This window comes from Lepisosteus oculatus, chromosome 3 (assembly GCF_040954835.1).
Source record: "Lepisosteus oculatus isolate fLepOcu1 chromosome 3, fLepOcu1.hap2, whole genome shotgun sequence".
Taxonomy (NCBI): domain Eukaryota; kingdom Metazoa; phylum Chordata; class Actinopteri; order Semionotiformes; family Lepisosteidae; genus Lepisosteus; species Lepisosteus oculatus.
In genome coordinates this window covers 32,923,162-32,940,148 of record NC_090698.1, presented here as the reverse complement: position 1 = coordinate 32,940,148, position 16,987 = coordinate 32,923,162, and the positions used below count along the sequence as shown (strand labels likewise).

Here is a 16,987-nt window from a genome sequence, read left to right as displayed (position 1 = left end):
TTTCAGCATGGAATAAACCTATCACTTGTTCCTTTGATCCAAATACTGTATGTCCAGTGTTCTGCCAATTAAGCATTAATTAATTATTTATATATTAGTGTGCACGGGCGGAAGTGAATACAATCAACACTGTGTAAAATATACCATTCTGTTTCTGACCAAAAAGCTGATAAGGGCTACAGTATATATGCTGATCTAAAGGTGGTACTGTACGTTGCCTAGGCCCCTTTCACACTTATTACACATGTTCAACTCCATTTAGGCTGGCACTTTTTACCCCCATTCACACCAAAAATTTTGAGGCTAGCATATTGTGAATGAAAAGCCCGGCTAAATGTCAGCAAACTACTCTGTGGGAATATCAATAAATGACATATACAATAGCAAAACTATGTGATTGGAAGAGATGAGGATGGATATAGTGATGGGGAAACTATACTATAAAAAAGGTCGTTTTGATGAGACATAAAACTGAGGTCTTGACTCTCAGTGGTCATTAAAAATCCCAGTTTTTTTTTTGAAAGAGTAGAGGCATTAACTCCCTTGTCCTGGCCAAATTTCCCCCTCGACTTTTCAAATCATCCTAATAAATCACATCTATGGTTTGGCTTAATTACCCTATTCTTATCCCCACTGATGTGTATTGAGTGTATTGGTGCAATGGCAGCCAAACATGACTTGTAAAGCGCTTTGTGTGGAGCACTATACACAGTAAGTGTAAGGATTATTATTATTATTGTTGTTGTTGTTTCACTTCTTGCGATACTGGTGGTTCTATACTTCCAATAGCACTGCTAAAAATCAATATTTCATTTTCATGCATCTTCGGGTAACTGAGGTTTATTCACTGACCTTCAATTTGAGGTTCAAAACCATCATCACAGATGAATCTGAACCTCAAATTCAAAGCTGAACAAATTACATTTTACAGTAACAATATATACAAAAAATGTGTGTGACTGCTATTAATAATTTCTCACATTTACATAGCACTTTTCATCCCAAAGGGCTTTAAAGCACTATGAGAGGAGATCAGCTTCTCTACTTTAGCTATATTGTGGTTTAGGTGGAAGAGAACTACCTACAGCCACAGCACTAACAGTAGTAAGTTAATTTGTATATACGTTTCCATGTACTGACCAGCTCCAGAGGATAGGGGCAAGGGAACCAAAAGATTCAAATGTTCAAATTCCTCAGATACATTAAACTTTAAGGGTAACAGCAGTCCCAATTTCTCAGACTGGTTATTAAATCTCAGAAATGAAATAAATTAATTGATGTTATAGAAACATTTTGAAAATTTCAAAATTGTGAACTTTGTAAAAGTGCAGTAAGTTGCCATGTTGTCTCAAACCTCTGGTCTTGCCATGGGCAAGAGAGAGAATTCACACAAACTGTGATGTGATGTGGTCCTTCCTGCTCACTAGCCACTGTAATAACTAATGTAATGTGATGTACAAGCTAATAACGCAGACACATTTAATTATTATCCAATCACACCATTCGCTCATCACTGCAGTATCTGCTTCCCAGAGTACTCGTTACCACCACCACCACAATGCTCGGTACTGGTTTTACCAGTGGAGCTCTCAGTTCTCGTATTCAATAACTTGTAGCTATCTAATTTCTGACCGTCCAGCTTCCCAACCTGTGTTACGGCTTTGACTACGATTTTGATTCCTCGACTTGGCTAAGTAACCCAGCTTTCACCCTTAAACCCGATGCCTGAAATTCACCAGCTATCACATAGGGTCCAGTAAATCATAATTTTGGCAACATCGCTGTTACAACCACAGAAAACTTCCAGTGTGATTTGCATGCAGAACCATCTTGAAGATGAGAGCAATATTTCTGTTAGATTAAAAGAGATGTATTCACAAGCCTGCTTGTTAACAATGTATAGGGCCGCTTCACCTCACAGGAAGTTTTGCTGTCTCGTTCTGAATCACTAATATGGCGCTGTGCATACCCTTCATTTATTGTGATGTAAATTGAAGTTACAAGTTACAAAAAAATGACCCAGAGGACAACAGAGGCAACTATGTTAAAGGCTAATTAAAAATTTAGAATAGGACTGACTTCTTTACAAAAAGTGTTGCGAGTGTGTCTTGAACAAACTGCCCAACCATGTTGTCGAAGCCGATACCCTAGCTTTTTTAAAGACATGGCTGAATGAGAAGAATTAGCTTCTTAAAAAAATAGCTAGAATAGTTTGCACCTATTCTTATGTTCCTATATTCAGAGGCAGTCAATGGAACACACTTACTGTTAATTTCACTGGAAATCATCTACGCACACATTCTTTTAAACAGCAAATCTTTTTATTTAGCTATAATACAATCAGGGTCTGCCTACCACTATTAGCAAACTAGTTTTAAAACCTATTCTGTTTGACTGAATGTAGTGTATTGTAAGCATGTACCACACATAATAAATTACAGTTTTGACTCTAGTTGCAAATTAAACAATCCCTAAAAATGTAATGATAAATTCTACAATCTTTAAAAGGTAACTAATTACTGTTATCGACAAAATGAAATAAATGAATGGTTGTTTAATTGTTATTCAGAAATCCCTCTTTGCTGTTTCCTTTGGTTTGCTGCCAGCTGTATTGTAAATAAATCTGTAACGGCTGGGTTACAGATTGCCGCTCAATGGAGGAGCCCTGTGACATCTGATCATCAGACGAAGTTGTTTTAAAGGTGCACTGATGTATTCTAATTACTAACAACCATAATAATACTTATTTACAAAGCTGTGGAACAGCTTGCATTTCCAAAATGTGCAGGGGCAGTGGGTGATTGGAGGAACACACTTCCTGAACGTTTCATAGGAAAACCTCCATGAGGCCTTTTATAACAAGAAACTCAATCACTTGTATTGCAAGCAGTTTACAAACACCACCATTAGAAATTTACAATTTGTTTGTAAATTTAATTTTTATTTGGTTGAATGTAGTATACTTAACATTGTAACAGAAAGTAGCTTTAACACTTTAAAATACTACTGCTACTGCTGCTACTACTACTAATAATGCAAAACCAATAGTGACAGGTACAAATTAATAAACAGAATGAAAATACAAATAAAACAGAATTAAAAACCTGTGTACTAAATTAGTAAAATAATGCATCTGCGAAGTCCTTAAAAGTCACTACACGCAGTATTTCATGAATATTTATTAATAATATTAAAACACAAAATGTTGAACTTGCAAATCCAATTTGCTGCTTTCCAAGTGCAAGCGTGGTTTAGTTTGCCTCTTTTTGCTTGCTGGCGAGTTTGTTAACTATGTATTCTTACAGGTTAGATGATACGAAAAAGCAGCCCAGGATCAGCTGTGCACACATATATATTTTCCCTGTGTTTGCATGGGTTTTCTCCAGGTAGTCCAATTTTCTTCCACAGGCATGTTGCCCAGGTTAACATTCATTTCTAAGTTGGCTATTGGATATGTTTGTCTTGTGATGGACTGGCATTCTGTCATTCCAGCTTCTGGGATAAGCTCCAAAAATAATTGCCAAAGGAGAAATGGTGAAAAGTACTATGGGTGGATGCAACAATGGCTGCAAATTTCAGCATTAAAAATCTTATTATATATTCAAAGTGAAACGTAAGGTACATGTCGAAGGAAGTACTGTAAGGTCTTGGGGCTTTTTTGGCAGTGCACAGATACAATAGGAGAATTGGTAAATATGTAAACAAGCAATATCAAGCAATATTTAATTCTTTAACAGCCTCAGGGAGAAAACCTGGCCTTGAAAGTAATGAGCTGGCCTCCCCCAGTTGGCTCATTTTAATCTCATTGTAAAATTGTGGGCTGAGCTTCACAAAAAAAGATGAGTATGTATAAGTAAGTTCTAGGGGAAGGATTGGATTGAAGGGTCAAAGAGACACAGTCAAACAGTTGTGTGGTGTGCTAAAAAGCAAACTGTATCTACAGCTTCTATTTCTAATAATAAGGGATATTTTGAGTAGCAAACTTGCAAGAAAAATGCCAGGAAAACATACACCCTTTTAAGATGGTTAATGCTTTGTTGATCCTTATACACATTGTGGGGGTGGTGTAGTTTAGTGGGTAGGTTTTTGGACTCATAATTGGTAGGTTGTGGATTCAGACTCCTGATATGGGCCTTATATTGTTGCCTTTATCCCAGTTCCACCAGTCTACCCAGCTCCATATCAATGGAGACCAGCTTTGCTGGGGAATCATCTCTGTGATGGTCCAGTGTCCTAGCTGAGTGTGGGATGGTGCTTTCTAGCCTGCTTAATACTGCATAATCCAGGATAAACTGCTCTGACTCTGGGTTGGACTACACTCCTAACTCAAAGCATATGTCAATTCTTTCTTGCTTAGCTAAATTTAAAGAAGATTTCTGGATTTTTTCCTCCATTACTTTTATCACTAGTATAAATTAAATAGTACTAGAAATACAATTTCTAATAGAATGACTTATGAAGGCACTACAGAATGGATAGACAATAAAAAAGACATTTGAATTTATTACCCTGAGGAAAAAAATGAAGTGCCATACTTAAAAATATTTATATGTTTGGTATATATGTTATAGAAAATCTGTCTCTGAATAAAACGAGTGCCCGTTGAACCCCATAATTTTGATGCTCAAAGAATCAATAACTTTGGTACCATTTACTATTGATGAAAATGCCATTTTCCACGTCTGTCAGCAGTGGAAGTATAGTGTTGATCACTCCAATTCTGGTTTTATAACTTTAATATCAGCTTATAAAAATGTTAACAGACATTACCATCTTCATGTTCACAACCTACCACTACAGCAAATTTATTTCTGTTTCTTAAAATGTTATTTTTAATACACCATTGTGGTCCTACCTGGTGTTCTCAGTTGCCGTTAGCTTTTTTTAAAAGCTCTAAATGAAACTGTGAAATGAAAATGTTATATTCCTGGTTACTTCTCCATTTTAACATTCTAATTGCAAATTAATAAAAGCTTATGTGTAAAAGGTCAGCCTAGTGCAACAGTGGTTAGCATTGCTGCCTCACAGCTCTAGGGCCTATCTGCCTATCCTATTTACATGGAATTTGTATGTTCTTCCCATGTTTGTGTGGGTTACCTCAGGGTGTTCCCATTTCGTCCCCCAGTTCAAAAACATACTGGTACAGTAGATTATAGGCTTCTGGGAGTGAGTGTGGAAAATTGGCCCTAGGTGTGAATGTGTCTCCCCTGCAATGGACTGGCATCCTGTCCAGGGTGTTAGACCCTGCCTGTAACTTATAGTAAGATTAATCAGCATACAGCATTTCATGGTTACATTAGAAAATTCACGAGTTCAATTAGTACCAGACCAAATTCCTACAAGGCTGTACTCCCATTGCTTGCTGGGATAGGCTCTCCTATGACCCTGAATTGGAAGAAGCAGGTAGCAAATGGTTGGCTAGTATAAAAGCATGGGAATCTGTTTTAATGATGGCCAGCTTTCCCGTCACATTTTGTTCTGAACTCCTTGATTCTACTTTATGTTACTCACCACTGTCTCAAAGTTGAATACCATGGTACAACAGAAACAGTGTGGCATCTGATAAGAGTTCAGAATAATGAACTAACACAGTGTAGCAGTGTAATGGAAACAAATACAGTTTTCGGTATTAAGTCTTTAACTATTAGGTTATACTGAAAAAACTGAATGATGTTTACTTTTGTTATTTTTTCAGATTCAGTTGCCATGCATGTAGCACCAGGTTGGAGCACTTTTACGTTTTTCAGGTTGAATTGGGTCAATTAATCAGTTATCTTTAAAATGATTTATCTCACTATTCTGGCCTAAATTTGGTAAAAAGGCATGTCTTGTTAGTCATTTTGAATTCTGCCCTCCTGTTGTTTCTTATATATTTCTGAGAAGAAATCTAATTAAAAGTACAGTACCTTTCAAAAATCATCTTCATTACCCGTTAACTTAAAAATGACAAGTCATTTCTTAATTAAAAAATAATGATAAAACATAAACACAGTTGATGACTGAATTTGTTCTCATAAACTAAGTTGTAGATTACTCTTTTGTTCTACATGCCTTTAAACTGCTGCATGATGGACAGCAGCTGTTCACTTCGTTTTTGAATGTTCTCTTGCTCTTCTTTAAGCTTCTTTTGCTCCTGCAATATCTCCTCCTGAAAAAATGATTTTCCAAGTGAAAACATCTTTTGCAACACTAGTTTACATCTCAAAAGAATACCTTAATTTTCCCCTCTAAAAATATGGATGAAGTTAACCATGGTTTCACAATAACAAGTTTGGTAAAATCTCTGTTTTGACAAATCCCTGTTATCTTGCATTTTAATTAGAAGATAGATATGTTATTGATCCCCTGAGGGAAATTGCAGACAGGTGGGTTGTCTCTAAACATTTATCCAGCTAATGTTGTCACGGACGTCCAAAGTGACTAACTGTGGGGAGTAGGAGAGCGGAAAAAGACCCATATGCGTAGCGGCGAAATGGAAAAAAGGCCCAGGCTCATTAGTGCAAAGAGTTCAGAAATGCTGTATAGAAACCTATGCCCTCAGGGAGCGGACGTGGGGCGCCCTGGTGCTAGGCGGGTCTCAGGACATCCGAACGTCAATGCTGAGCGAGGACAGAGTGCAAGACCCGGAAATATATAGCCCAAGGGAAAGAGAGGACAGCAGACCGGAAACTAGGGACAGGACAGAGAAGGAGTGCCCTCTGGCTGCAGAGGGCGTGACAGTACCCCCCCCCCCCCCCTTCATGGGCGGCTCCTGACGCCCATACAAATAAATAAGCTGCACAGCACTGGGGGGAGGAAAAACCTAATTTAACTGAAAGGAAACCTCCGGGAGTCCACGGCTGAGAGCTACCCCCTCCTCCGGGGTATAAACCTTTATTGGGTGGAGTAAGGGGGGGTAGAGTAGAGCTCCGGAGACTTAAAACAAAAAGTACACAAGCACAAACACAACAGACAAAAACCTGGGAAAGACCAGGAAGACAAACCACACAAAACAGATAGGAACCAAAAACAGGTAGGAACCAAAGTTCCGAGACACAAAAAGGAGGGGAAACCAGGAAGAAAAAAAAGTCAAAACAAAAAGCAAAAAAACCCCAAAACCCCGGGGAAAAATACCGCAGACTGGGCAAATAGCACGTTCACATTCTAACGCTGATGTGGGAGTGGACAACCTGAGGAAAGCCAGACCGAAGTCCGCTCACAGACACAGATGCCCGGAGTGAAATCCAGCGAAAAGAATGGAGGAACGGCAGAAAGCTTACCATTCTATCACTGATATCTGAGAGAGCCAGACCAGGAAGAGCCAGGCACAAGAACCCACTCCAGACACAGAAGCTCAGAGTGATATCCAGTAATAAGAATAGGCAAGCCAGCTCAACATTCAATCACTGAAATCGGAGTGATCTACCCGAGGAAAGCCAGGTGCAGGACCCACTCACAGGCACGGAAGATCGGAGTGATATCCAGTGATTAGAATAGAGGAACTGAAAAAAAAACAGCCCAGAGAACAACAACAAAAAACTGCGGCAAGACAAAAAGCGCCACTCGCGGGGTCAGTAAGTGGCTCAGCATTCTGTCAGGGACGTCCAAAGGGACCAACCGTGGGGAGTAGGAGAACGGAAAAAGACCCATATGTGTAGCGGCGAGACGGAAAAAAGGCCCGGACTCATTAGTGCAAAGAGTTCAGGAATGCCGTATAGAAACCTATGCCCTCAGGGAGCGAACGTGGGGTGCCCTGGTGCTAGGCGGGTCTCAGGACATCCGAACATCAATGCTGAGTGAGGACAGAGTGCAAGACCCGGAAATATATAGCCCAAGGGAAAGAGAGGGACCGGAAGGACAGCAGACCGGAAACTAGGGACAGAACAGAGAAGGAGCGCCCTCTGCAGCCAGTGACAAATGTGTTATTAATAAAAAATAGTTTTCTGTTTTAGGTATGAAAAAGACACGTTGGTGCTTTCTGATTACCGAAATAATAATAATAATAATAATTGCTTACACTTATATAGCGCTTTTCTGGACACTCCACTCAAAGCGCTTTACAGGTAATGGGGACTCCCCTCCACCACCACCAATGGATGGACCTGGATGATGCGACGGCAGCCATAGTGCGCCAGAACGCTCACCACACATCAGCTATCAGTGGGGAGGAGAGCAGAGTAATGTAGCCAATTCATAGAGGGGGATTATTAGGAGGCCATGATTAGTAAGGGCCAATTGGAAATTTGGCCAGGACACCGGGGTTACACCCCTACTCTTTTCGAGAAGCGCCCTGGGATTTTTAATGACCACAGAGAGTCAGGACCTCGGTTTTACGTCTCATCCGAAGGACGGCGCCTGTTTACAGTATAGTGTCCCCGTCACTATACTGGGGCATTAGGACCCACATGGACCGCAGGGTGAGCGCCCCCCACTGGCCCCACTAACACCTCTTCCAGCAGCAACCTTAGTTTTTCCCAGGAGGTCTCCCATCCAGGTACTGACCAGGTACTGACCAGGCTCACACCTGCTTAGCTTCAGTGGGTTGCCAGTTGTGAGTTGCAGGGTGATATGGCTGCTGGCTATCATTGAAATCATTGATAATACTTGCAGAAGCAGAGATTACCCGTAGTTTATAGAGTTCCTTCCTCTCCTTGTCATTCTCCTCTGCTCGGGCTTTTAGCCAGGCTTCATTTTGGGCCTTGTGTTTTTCTAGCATTTCCTGGAGTTCCTAAAGAAAGACAATGGTCAGTTCTTCTGATTCTTTCTTTCTGATTCTGATTCTTTATTATAGTTTTAACTATGCAAGATTAGTGCATGTGAGGCTGATCCTCTTGAGAATAACTCGAGATATAGGGAAAAATGGTTTTGGAAACTATGGTCAAACATTACCAAAAATATTCTAACATCTGTGCTGAAGGTCAAATAAAAGCGTCGTTGTGCTGCTACAGAAGAATAATAGTATCAGTTATGATCTACTTCTGTTGGATCATTTATATTTTCTTAAAAGCAAGTACAAGAACTACATAACAGAGTAAGTCAATATATTAAATGAATTTTGCTACCACCTATAGTGAATGTTTGTAACACAATTGTATGATGCTTAATTTTCCAGGTGTTTGTTTCCCCCAGTGTAGCACTATCATCAAAGAAAACTTTAGAATATTTCCAGGTGTATGTCTTTATTTTTTCTGTAACACAGAGATATAGACCATGATAGGAGGTCCTTGTGGCAAATTGTTTTTACTATTTTTGAAAGCAAACATTAAATGTGAACCAAATAAATACAGACCTGTTGTTGTTTTTGATACTGGATGCTGTAGACTTCTCTTTCATGCTGGAGAGCAATTGCAGCTTGAGCGATAAGTGACTTTTCACTACATGTAGACAGAAGATACCATTGTTACATACTGTATAGTATACGTTATATTTGTAAATCCATTCACATGTGCATTCAAAAATGTGCATTTAAAAAAGTTAAAAAAGTGCATTTGTTGTGACTTGTTTGTTAAAAATATAATAAAGTGCATCATACTGTATATATAGTATGAAGTAAATGTTCATCCATATTATAATAATCATCATTTAGTGCATATTAACAAGGACAACAAAACCAACACCACCACCATTAACAACAACAACAACAACAACAACAACAACAACAACAACAACAATGATCTGAGTGAGAAGATCAGAATGTACAAACCCAGATTCAGATTGGACGTTAGTAAGGTTTAGCACCCAAACCTCTAAAACTTCCACAAGATCTTTAACAACCATGTAATCTGGACCATATTTTAATGTCTCATCCAAAGGACAGCACCTCCCACAGCTCTTTCCTTTGTCGGAAGGAGAGATGGAGTGCAGCACCCACCTGGATGATGTGTGGCAGCACTGTTTAGTTCATCAATTACATTTGATTTACTTAAAAGCCCACTAATTATAATTAAATTTAATTAGTTAGTTTTATTAATTAGATGTAGTTATCAACTATTAGTTGCTACACATACAGTAACAAACCTTTAAAAAGGAGAATCATCATTTTTTACAGAGAATAACAAATGGGAGGATATGGATTAACCAACCAATGAAAATAAATTTAACAGCCATTTCAAACTTTTGATGAAAACATAAGTAGCATGAATTATTTTTTTTATTTTTACATTTTGCTCTTAATTGTACATATCTAATAAACACATTCTCCAAATCTAACAAATGCATTTTTTATTTCCTGGAGTGTATCAATAATTTTATTTTCTTCACAGATCAGTGTCAGCATCAGGAGGAAATCAATTAATACCATTAATAATCCTAAAATTGTTCATGCCCTTGTTTCTTTAGGGAGTATAATGCTATGTGTGGCAATGTGCTGTAGTTCAGAATTTAGCAGCTAATATACTGACTTATACACAAGTGATCATATCATGCTTATCTAGGGCTCCAGGCACTGGCTTCCTGCCAGATTTTCAGTTGATTTTAAAATCCTTCTGTTTATGTCCAAGGTTCTGGGTTTGTCTCTCAGAATTTCTAGCCAATATGTTATCTGTAAACTCCATTGAACTTCTCTCACCTAATTCTGGTTTACTATGTATCACCAATGTCTACTCTGTGGGTGAATTATTCTTTTGTTGCTGTGCCTGTGTTACTAAATGCTGATTCTGCTGGTTGTTTTATGTACTGTGTCTAACTTGAGAATTAAATGCAGTTTTGTAAATTCAACAATATTTTTGTTTTTTTTTATATATTGTAAAACATTTTTAAGATTATTGCTTTTGAAGATGCTTTTGAAGATGCCATATGAAAAGTTGGAATAATAATATTGTTTCTCCGTTTGATAAATTAAGCTTATGTCTGCTGAGATTTTCAGCTAATGAAAATGTATTTTTCCAAAAGGTTTGAGTAATTATGGATTAATATTCTAACATATTCAAATAATGTATTTGGAAAATAAAAAACACACACATCAAACATTCATATACATTGACTATATCCTAGATATATAAGATATGAGAGTGAAATACCCACAGCTGTCTACAGTGGTGTAAGTTTATCCATCATTTATGTATTCTACTTTAACAAGTAGACTGAAAGAAATTTCAGTTTGATCAAAGTTTACACTGAAGCAAAAATGTTTTGGAAATATATACCACGACCTTTTCATAGATTATACCACAAGAATAACACAAATTAAAATTTAGAAGACTTAAAATACTTATTTGAGTCTCTCGTGAAATGGATGCACCATACTTTTTTTTAACAGATTCTAGCATTTTTGTAACAACTATTTAAGTATACTAAAATCAGTATTTCTTTAAACATGAATTAACATGTGGATATCATTACATATCTTGCATACAGCTCAGATAAGATGTGCATAGAGCTTTCTTTTCTTAAACACTACTCCACTTGAATTGTACATATATACTACCTACCTATGACGTACACCACAGAGAATAATATAAAAATGTAAAATTATTCATGAAAATAATTCAACCCTCTGCAAAGTTTCCATGTTTTTTTATATATAATTTCTACACTGCAAAGTGGTAAAACTTCTGATATCACCTAAATAGTTCAAATAACAGATCACACATTCAGAGCTCTTATAATATATTATAAGACAATTATAAAGCTTTAAAGCTTTAATCCCATTGCTATGGTAACCTTAAATTAGTTAAAGTGCAAAAGATTACTTTGAAAGGCCATACAATTAATGATGTGGTCTATATTGAATACTTGAGTATTTGAATTCAAACAAATGCATCTTTCTCTTTGTTCTCTCAGACAGATTCATTTCATGCCATAACTCCTATACAACATATCAACCATGTGTTATGATGCAGCCTGCTGCAGGTAAGAGCCCAGTTCCTCAGACAAACAGGGAATCCACAGGCTGGGAGTCAGTGTTTTCCAAAGGGTGATGGTGTTTATCAAGAAGAAGCAAGAATTGACTGTCTGGGAGAAGAAAAACAGTCTGGAAACAGGGCAGGAACAGGCAAGGAAGAACACCATGGTAAAGGTGCTGGAAGCACACCATGCAGGACACGTTTCAGGCAGGGTTTGGGTGTTTGGGTCTTGAGTTTAGAGTGACAGGCACTGGGGTTTCAGGTTTGCTGGTAGCATGACTTAAGGTAAGAGCTGAGCATAGCAGGAGCTCAGTAGATCAATGACAGGGCACCTTTTTGTGGTGTTTTGGGGATTGAACAGTGAATCTAAATTAAGTTAAATGGATGATTGGGTGTTGGCTTGATTGGGGGAAGGTCAAATCCAAAGGCAGCCCAAGTGTGTTTGAATTGCAGCCCCAGGAGAAATGCACTCGCCCATTGCAAAGCTGCAGTCTCCCATGTCATCCGCCGATCTAGGTGTGATACCATGAAGACCAAGAAGTCTTAATGGTGTCTTTTGAAACAGGAATAAGGTGGCAGAGAGATACAGATTAGTATAAGGTAAATTATTTCTTTGTGTAGAGTTCATCATTAATAAGTGGAATGTGCATCATACCACTTAGACACTAATTAGATCAGGCTACCCTTTGAAACTGAGCAGACAGGCAAGCATAAAAATGTAAAAATGTTTAAGGATGTTACTGTAAATCAATACTAAATTCAAAGTTCCATCTTAGATGGGAGTCACCGCTTCTATATCAACAATATCCTGGGCTGTGCACAAGGCTGACCTATACATTGTTACGGTTATTGGAAGATTCTATTGAGGTGTCTCAATACATTGGACATCTAGCTAATGTATAGTGTCAAAATCTGTTTTTTTCCAGCTTCAAAGCAAGAAAGGAACTGAGATTAAGGTCTGAGTAAATGATTGAGAGTCACCAACAGTCCAGAAAGAGGTAAAGAAGAACACAGAAAATGGAGACACTGGAGATCCATGTTCAAATCAACTGTAAGAGACCAGATTCATAAGAGAGCCAGTCTGTGAGACTTTTTTCACCAAAACTGTGTCAAAGAACAAAGATTACGTTTCTCTTATTTTACCAACTGTTCGGGTAAATTCTTGGCATAATCTTTACAACCTGGGTGTTATGATTATTTATTTGAATTATTGATTGTCCCACTCAGTGTATTTTGGATAATTCTCTGTTTTCTTTATCCTATTTATAACAATATGAAAGAAAGAAGCCTCAACTCACATTGACTCCTATTAAATTTTGTATTAGATATATGCAGACATTATGTTCAGACACAAATAATGAACTTTTTGGTCTGCATGCAAAGCACTATGTCTGACACAAATCCAGTGCAGCATATCCCCCTGTCAACACTTTCCCAACTGTTTACAAAGCATCATATTATGTGGATGCTTCTCATGAGCAGGGACTGAAAAGCTTTTCAGGAATGAGGGAAAAATGGATGGTACAAAATTCAAGAGAAGTGGAGGAATATTTTAGTTTTTTAATCAAGAATCTAAACTATGTTTCAATATTTACATTTCAGAAGCACAATGTCCTAAAGTACAAGGTCAAAGCCGCATTTGAGTGGTCTGACAAGACAAGATGTAATGACCTTAAGTAGCTCAAAATGTGGATTTGAATCCAATAAAAAAATTAAGGTGAGACTTGACAGTTGTAGTCCATTAACTACACTCAATTAACTTATTAGAACTGGAGCAATTTTGAAGTGTTTCAGATCAGCTGGCTGCAAAGGAAGAAGTAGAGGTTAAGTCCACTCTGAAACATAGAAAGAAGGAAAAAAATCAACATTTTGACTGTTGAGCCTTCTTCAGGTGTCAAATCGTGTTTTTTCCTTCTGCTTTTTAACATAGACTTAACCCCTACCTAGAGCAATGTTGCTGAGAGGAACAGATACAATTATAACATCCAACTGTGAAATGCTGGTTTAAACCTATCCAAAAATACTGACAGGAGTAATTGCTGCCAAAGGTGCTTTCACCAAGTACTGTCTTAATGATGGTCCCACTCACTTAGGGGACTTGAATACTCATGCAATAGTAAATTGCACTTCACTTATGACAGTGTTCAGTTTGATCATTATGATTTTGAAAAAAATATTTGAGAAATATGTACTGTACAGCATATCAATTATTCATAAATAATCTAAGTATGATATAATGGGTAGGGGGTGAATACTTCTGCAAGGTACTTTAGTTGAAGACAGTATATTTGAAAATATGCATGTGTACGCATTCCATCTAAACAATCTAATATAAACAAGAAATTACATATAAAATACATACTTATCCAGCTTCAGGAACTCATTGTCCAGCATAGCAAATGCTCTGTTGATTGTCTCCATGGCTTCATTACGAACAGCACTGAAATCCCTGCTGCTTGCTAGCTAAACATACAAAGCGTCTGTTAATATTATCTACGGTCAAAATTTTGAGAAAGACACTATCATCAAGTTATATTTGATCATTTGTGTAAATTCTCTGTATAAACTCAAAACTGATTTTTGCAATAAATTATACTAATGATTTTCACACTTTGCTTTGCAATAATTAAATGTATAAGTTTAACTGACTTGTTTACATGACTATACTTTTTGTGTGCTTGGCCTTTTCATTAAGGAAAAGAAAAAATACATTAAAAAGAATTGTCTTAGGCAGAACAAAACAAAATGATGTAAAATTAAATAAATAATCATTGATTTAGTATCTGGTTCAATGCCAGGAGCGACATAAAATCGAATCTATAATTCACATCTGTTGTCTTTAAAAACACCAGCTGCCTTGACACATTGCACGTTAATTCAGAAATATTATTCCACACAAAGTTACTGTGTTATGAATATTTATTTGAATATAACAGTCATATTACATTGAAGGCATATGGCAAATATTACCAATTGTTTGTAACATTGCTGCTTACAGTATATATTCTTATAAATCTGAATGTATTTGAAGTGATTTGAAGAGAATTAATTTCATAAAGAATAGAAGAAACTTAAAGTTGAAAGCAGAAGGCACATAGGTATGGAACACTGTGCAATACATTTTATGATATAAAAAACTAATAGACCAACTTGCCCTTACTCCCAAAGAACCATTATATGTGAGTAAGTTTTGTAATGCAACTTGACATGTATACTTACCTGGACGGGGGGAGGTGATTCTATTCTTGTAGGAAAAGGAGGGTCACTAAGTTCATACTTGACATTAGGAACCTTTGTAGGTGCAAATCTAAATGTATAAAAGAAACACAGGTATAAAACCTGTTTGGTTCCATGCAAATAGCTTGATTTATAATTTCTGAGGAATGGATAGGAAGAGCTGGCCATGCTGCAATCCAGGTTACAAGAGTAACCAAAGGGAGGAGCCAAAGGGACAGTTGGTAAATTTCATGTCTTGTGAGAAGAAATAAGCAAATATAGGAAAGCTCACCACAGACCTCAGCAATGGAGTGGACAGGAAGGTACAGGAAGTTAGTGTTTGAAATATTAGTTAACAGGAACAGTTAACTAATAGTGAATATATTATGAATTGTTATTATTAGTCAACTGATAGTGAATATATTAACAAGTAATAGGTTTATTCCATGCTGAAAAAAAGAAGAAAGAGAACACAACGTTTCGGCCGTGGAGCCTTCTTCAGGTGTGAGAGAGACAGGGCGTGAATATATTAATAAGTGAATATATTTAAATAGAACATTAGTGACAATCTACAAATCATGTGCATCTGATAAGAAAACAAATCTTTCAAAAATGTGTGAGAATACTTTATTAATTTATAATAAAAATGTAATTTCTTTAATACAATATTCAGAGTAAAAATTTAAATGCAAGTAAAAAAAATAAATTTAAAGTTGGGCTGCTTGTGCCACCTTTGAACTGACATAAAGACTCAAATAAGAAATTTTAGATGTTTGTAGAACCATATATGGGTCCTAGCAATGTAATTCAAGAAACCAAATTCTTAAATTATGCTGCTTTTTTTAAAGAAAAGTTTGTAAATATGTGTTATGGTCTTCAGTATACAAGACCAAGGACAACATGACTAAATTTAAGAAGAAGTACACAAATGCTACAGGGGTCAGGTGCATTGGATCATTAAACAGTGGAAGAGTGTGATGTGTTCTGGAGTATCTTTAGCACTATTGAAGATACCTATGTGATCCAGTGAAGGAAAAATATGTCACTAGCAACTAGTCCAGTGTTCAGACCATTGGTAGGTGTATCAAAAAAGTAATTGTAAATGTATTATATTGGTGATATTTAAGTTTATTTTGTTAATTTTTAGAAGATTTTCTGTGAATGAATATACAGTAAATCAGAATTGTATGCTGTTTGCATTCACATGAAAATAATTTAAAGTCAGAATGAGCAAAGGCAAAATTTTGTTACATGTCTGCATTACCTCGTGCTATAATTTTTTTATTCTTTTCGTTAAATGCAAAAGATGTCCTTCAGGTAAAGTGTGTCTGTGTAATTTAAAAAATCAAAAAGTCCAGCTGAAAAGGTTCAGATGGTGTGATAGTTTTAAATAAAATGCCAAAATTAGTTCAACTGAACAGTTGGGGTTTGACAGCGTAAGTAATCTGTTTTTCCTCATACTGTGACTTTACATTAAAATCTTCAAAGATTCAACCAAAAGCAGTTAAATGGTATGTATACTGAACCACTGTATAATACAAAAGAATGCATGGGGAATGCAAAATTCTGGAACTATTTAAGAAAGACTTACGAATTGCTTACTCCCTGGATTCCAAATTCAGACAGGATTTCCTTCATTACTTCCATCACAAAGGCAAACAAAAACAAGAATGACTTCAATGATTAAAAAGTGGTTAAAATGTTGACATTGAAATGAAAATAATATGAACTTACATTGTTCAAATATTTTCTTCAAAATACGTTCTGTGAAATAATCAAAGTTATATTTTTTCCTTACACATACTGTATTTCGACTCATTCATACTTACAATTAATTATGACATCACAGATATTAAGCCTGGTTTATTTAAAAATACATTAATGGCCAAGGTACAACATAGGCCTTTATATCTAGAGTTTAATGCATTGGAAATGATGATGTGATACTG

The 16,987-nt window shown here is 36.7% G+C and overlaps 1 protein-coding gene across 1 annotated transcript in view; it reads right to left on the bottom strand.

Moving 5' to 3' along the window:
* Positions 1 to 2,943: 2,943 nt before the first annotated feature.
* The window catches only part of LOC107075774 (rab9 effector protein with kelch motifs), a 50,047-nt gene continuing 36,003 nt past the window's right edge, over positions 2,944 to 16,987 (bottom strand). The window contains exons 13-18 of the mRNA XM_069187124.1: positions 16,630 to 16,678; positions 15,042 to 15,129; positions 14,185 to 14,285; positions 9,269 to 9,353; positions 8,603 to 8,707; positions 2,944 to 6,148 (exon numbers count right to left, since the gene is read on the bottom strand). Of these exons, the coding sequence (XP_069043225.1) occupies positions 6,044 to 6,148; positions 8,603 to 8,707; positions 9,269 to 9,353; positions 14,185 to 14,285; positions 15,042 to 15,129; positions 16,630 to 16,678 (533 nt within the window). The 3' untranslated portion in view covers positions 2,944 to 6,043. The remainder of the gene's footprint in view (positions 6,149 to 8,602; positions 8,708 to 9,268; positions 9,354 to 14,184; positions 14,286 to 15,041; positions 15,130 to 16,629; positions 16,679 to 16,987) is intronic.